Source organism: Alexandromys fortis, unplaced genomic scaffold (assembly GCF_014885135.2).
Source record: "Alexandromys fortis isolate MF-2015 unplaced genomic scaffold, M_Fortis_MF-2015_v1.1 scaffold_7, whole genome shotgun sequence".
NCBI lineage: Eukaryota > Metazoa > Chordata > Mammalia > Rodentia > Cricetidae > Alexandromys > Alexandromys fortis.
In genome coordinates this window covers 23,602,076-23,607,499 of record NW_026067920.1, presented here as the reverse complement: position 1 = coordinate 23,607,499, position 5,424 = coordinate 23,602,076, and the positions used below count along the sequence as shown (strand labels likewise).

Below are 5,424 nucleotides of genomic sequence, written 5' to 3'. Positions count from 1 at the left end.
TTCAAATATTAATTGGTTAAAGAAATAACAAGATTTACCAAGCAGGAAAAAAAAAATCTGTAGTTAAGACTGTACTGCAGGGGGGGGTGAGCTGGAGAGATTGCCTGTTCTTCCAAAGGTCCTGAGTTCAATTCCCAGCAACCACATGGTGGCTCACAACCATCTGTAAAGAGGTCTGGCGCCCTCTTCTGGCCTTCAGGCATACACACAGACAGAATATTGTATACATAATAAATAAATATAAAAAAAAAAAGACTGTACTGCCGGGTGGTGGCGCAAGCCTTTAAATCCCAACCCTCAGGAGGCAAAGGCAGGTGGATCTCTGTTAGTTCCAGGACTGGCTCCGTACATAGCTACTAAGAAACCCTGTCTTGAAAAAAATCAAAAACAACAACAAAAAAAATTGTACTGACAGGCAGGTATGGTAGTTTTCATGTATAATGCCAATATTTTGTAGTCTGAGACAGTAATATTACTTGCAAGATCCAGGCCAACCTAGGCAAAGGGCAAAACATTGTCATTCACCGCCCCAACCCATCCCCACACACACAGCCTCCTCCCTATTTAAAGTCAGACTTAGTTCCTGACTATAATTCCAAAACTTGGGAGCCTCAAGCAAGAGGACCAGGAAGGACTTCAAGACCAGCCTTGAACTGTAAAGGCTCAACAGGTAAGTTCTTTTTTTTTTTTTGGTTTTTTGAGACAGGGTTTCTCTGTGGCTTTGGAGCCTGTCCTGGCACTAGCTCTGTAGACCAGGCTGGACTCGAACTCACAGAGATCTTGTCTGCCTCTGCCTCCCCAGTGCTGGGATTAAAGGCATACTTTACAGGTAAGTTTTTGATCCTTAGCCTTGCTCCAGACACTTATTTATAAATTTATGTGCATAGTTACATAATGTATGTTTCCATGGTGAGAATTTACAGTTTGAGAACCTCTACAATACTACAGATACAACTGATGATATTAATATTGCAGCCAATACTGATAACAAAGTAAACTGTTCAGAAGATGTTACTGCTAATTTTTTGTCAGGATATTACACACATTCTGCCAGATTTGTTTGCCTGGTTTTAAGACAAGGTTTCACTACGGCCTGTCTGGCCCCAAACTCAGGATCTTGACTCAGACTCCCAAGCACAGACATGTATGTGCCACAACACCCTGCTCTCTGCCAATTTTTTGTTTTTATTGTTAATTGTGTGTGTGGGAGTAGATATGTTGACATACCTTGAAGGTCAAAAGAGAGTGTCTGACCTTCTGATCCCCTCAAGTTGGAGTAAGATGGCAGCTGAGAGCCACTCCATATGTGTTCTAGAAACCCATTTCTCGTGCTCTCCAAAAACAAGCAAGTACTTTTAACCACTGGTCCATCTTCTCAGTCTTAGTCTTACTTTATTGCATTTTTTTTAATGTTCCACAGTATTCCTCCTTTGGAGCCTCTTAAAATTCCAAGTGTTCTCTTTTCCTTAATATATTTATATTTGGCCGGGCAGTGGTGGTGCACGCCTTTAATCCCAGCACTGGGGAGGCAGAGGCAGGCAGATTTCTGTGAGTTCAAGGCCAGCCTGGTCTACAAAAGCTAGTTCTAGAATAGGCTCCAAAGCCACAGAGAAACCCTGTCTCGAAAAACCAAAGAAAAAAAATTTTGAGTTCCTTAATAATAAATAAATAGCCGCTGCAACCTTTAATACCAGCACACAAGAGGAGGCAGGTGGATCTCTTGTGAGTTGAGGCCAGTCTGGTCTACAGAGTGAGTTCCAAGAGCCAGGGCTACGGAGAAACCCTGTCTCAAAACAACAACAAACAAACAAACAAACAAACAAAAAGGCAGCAGAAGTGGTTTGAGGAATTTAATTATGAACTTTAAGTCAGGGTTGAATATTCATCTTTGCATAATCTACAGGGAAGGAAAAGATCACCAATACATTATTACCAAATAAAATTACAAGAAAGACATAACCCACTTCAATTTAAAAAGCTGACTTTGTAGAACTCTAGCTCTAGGGGATCTGATGCCTCCTTCTGACCTCTGAGGGCACACCCGAGGCATGAGAGTGGTACGCTCATACACACACATAAAATTAAATTTAAAGGTCTGAAATTTCAAAACAGCTTATTTTCTTTTTTGCTGCTTTTGTTGAGGGAGGCCATTCCTGGGGGTTAAAGCCAGAGCCATGCTTTACACTAGGCAAACACTACCACTAACTCTAATTCCAGCATGCTTTTTACTTTGTATTTTCTGCTCACAATGGCCTTGGATTCATCTTGTAACCTAGGAAAACCCTTGACCTTGTGATCCCCCTGCCTCAGCTTCCACCAGGCCAGGCTAATTCAACAAGTTTTAGTCAAAGTTCAACCACCATGCTCATCATGAAGTTCCCTCCATCATTTGCATGGGCAAACATTATCATCAGTAATGAGATATGCCTGCCTTGTTCTCAGAGAATTTATTATTATAACTGGGATACAAGAACAGTACAAATGAAACAGTACTGTTTGAGACAGGGTCTCACTACATATGAAAACATTTAAGAAAACTACAATGTTGGGAGGAAGGGAAGGAGAGAGAAAGAAAAAGAGAGAGAAACATACAGACAGGTGTAATGGTGCACGCAGAGGCAGGCTTATCTCTCTGAATTTGAGAGCAGCCTTGTCTACAAAGAAAGTTTTGGACAGACAGACAGAGAAAACCAGAACACACACACAGAGAGAAACTCTGTTTCAAGAAATAAAAAAAAGAGAGAGAGAGAGAAAGAATAAAGTATCTTATGAGATGACTGAAGACATTTTTTTTCTTCCAAATGAGCCTTAAAGAAAACATTAAAAGTGTAAGAACCTTTGGAGACCACTGGCAAAGTTTCAAGAGTTTCACAGATAATCTTAAATAGCACTTATTTATTATTATTATTATAAGTTATGCACATGTGTGTGAGCATGTGTGGGTTCTGGAAATAAGCTCACTCAAGTCATCCTTTTACAGAGGAAAGCACCTTTACCCCGTAAGCACTCTCATCGGCCCAAAAACAGACTCTAGCATAAAAACACCATCTCTTTACAAATAAAGTCTTTAGATGCTATGTTTACAACATTCCTAATTAGGCTTAACATGTTTTAAATCACATCTTAAGATATCGGTGGAGAGCTGGCTCAGTGGTTAAAAGTACTTCTACTCTCCCCAGAGGACCTGGGTTCAGTTCTCAGCACCCACATGGGGCAGCTCACAACTGTCTCAAACACCAGTTCCTGATATCAGATGTCTCTGGCCTTATGCAGCTGCACTCACAAGAATATACCCACAAACAGACATGCATACACCTACAAACAATTAAAATAATAAAAATGAATCTTCAAATCCCCCCTAATCATTTTTCTAATGCATACTAAATAATAAAGTAACTTTCAAATTTGAGAAGTCACAATAACCAATGTATTTCTAAGATACAAAATGTCTTACTGAAGCTGGGCAGTGGTGGCGCACGCCTTTAATCCCAGCACTTGGGAGGCAGAGGCAGGCGTATCTCTGTGAGTTCGAGACCAGCCTGGTCTACAAGAGCTAGTTCCAGGACATGCTCCAAAACTACAAAGAAGCCCTGTCTCGAAAAAAAAAATAAAAATGTCTTACTGAAAATTTAAATGCTAAAACTTATGTTTACCGTATCACCGCACCAAAAATGAAACTTATGTCAAAATAGAAATAACCTTAAAATTCTAGGAAAATTTACGATGACACAAATATGAGAAAAAATATATATGGAAACACTTGCATCTGTCCGAAAGTAAATACAGAGCTAAAAATAAATTACAGATCTTTTAGTCATTAAGGTAAAATGCAAGCACATAATAAAGTAAAATTTAAACACAAAAAGGGCATTGCAGTCTATAAACTCACTATTTAAACAATGTATTAAAAAAAGAATAAGCAGTTTGGAAATCTGGCAAAATATCACAGATCACATGAATGTGAGTTCCAATATTTCAAATGAATCAAGTTTTTGTAAATTATCATTTCATCAACATCACCTCTCCCTACCTAGGCCTCTGGACCCATTAAGCAGCTGACTTGCAATATACCTTTTTTCTTTTTAAGCAGAAACACAATCTTGCAACGGCCACAAATAAAATATGTACTATAATAAAGAATTAGGCCTATGATTTTCGGGGATAGAAGACCATGACTACTCGAGATGGCTGTCTTTGGTACAGAGATCTCCTCATAATAGATTTTACTCCTTAAACGACGAGTGGTACGCTGAAGAAATACTATCGCCTTTCTTTTTAATTAAGGTAAGACGGCCCCAATCATCACTAGTGCAGTTCATTTTCTGCTATTTCAGGGCTGGCAGATGGATTTAATACACCCACACACCCTCAAGGGAAGGAAAAATCACCACCCTTCTCCCGGGGACTGTAATGAAAATGAGCAGGTAAGCCAGGCCTCCGCAGCACGCTGGAAATCAAAGAGGGCGGCCCTCCGGCTCGGACTGCGGAGGAAAGGCCAGTCCTCCGACCCCACCTCCCCTCGCCTCTCTGCAGGGGCCGGGGGCGGAAGGGCTCATTAGTGCCTTCGTTAATTGACACCTGTAATGAGGAAACTTTCCGAGACCGCCCAGACCAGGCTAGGCCAGGGCTGCGCCGCGGCCTCCCTCCCGGGCGCCCAGGTAACCCGGCCGGCCTGGGCCCGAGACGCCGCCACGGCCCCGCCACCGCGCACCTTCCCCGGGCTCCCGGGCCCGCACGCCGGCCGGCCGGCTCGGCACTGTCCGCAGGCCGCGGGAGACGGGGGAGGAGGCCGGAGAGCGGTGCGGGGTGGGGGGACCCCCAAACCGTGCACCCCGACAGGTCCCCTAGCCGGCTACTTACTTTCATTTAACACCTCCACCAGGTCTGCGCAGTTCTCGCACATCGTTCGGCCGCCGCCCCCCCCTCCCCCGCTGAGGATCGCGCTGACTGATCCCGACCGGCGGGGGGGGAGGGGACAGAAGCAGGGGAGGGGGCCGGCCTGCCGGCGGGGCGGGGAAGCGACGAGGGCGGGCGGGCGGGCGGCGGCGAGGACGGGGCGGGGAGCGGAGGGTGGGGGAGGGGGCCGGCGGGCCCGGGAGCGGGCGGGGGCGAGGAGGGGGGTGAGGGAGGTGCAGGCCTCAGGGGCGCCGAGGCGCAGGCGGCGGGGGAAGGGGGAAGGACGGGGGAGGGAGGAGGGAGGGGCGGGTGGGGAGAGAAGCAGCAGAGTCACTTCACCACCGACCAGACGCCGCGGCCACCGCCGCCGCCGCCGCCATTTTAATGGAGCGCTCGGGCTGCGCTCGGCTCTTTCCGCCCAGGCGAAGGAGCCGAGGAGAGGCGCCTCGCGCTCTCATGCCTCCGCCCTCCCTCCCGGCTCCTCCCGCCCTCCGCCTCTCTCCGCACACACGCCGCACGCCTCACACC

General features: G+C 46.0%; 1 protein-coding gene across 1 annotated transcript in view; it reads right to left on the bottom strand.

Annotated features, from left to right (window-relative positions):
- Usp34 (ubiquitin specific peptidase 34) overlaps positions 1–5,001 on the bottom strand; it is a 204,573-nt gene extending 199,572 nt beyond the window's left edge. Inside the window, 1 exon segment of the mRNA XM_050140825.1 lies at positions 4,861–5,001. Coding sequence (XP_049996782.1) covers positions 4,861–4,903 — 43 coding nt within the window. The 5' untranslated portion in view covers positions 4,904–5,001.
- Positions 5,002–5,424: the final 423 nt, after the last annotated feature.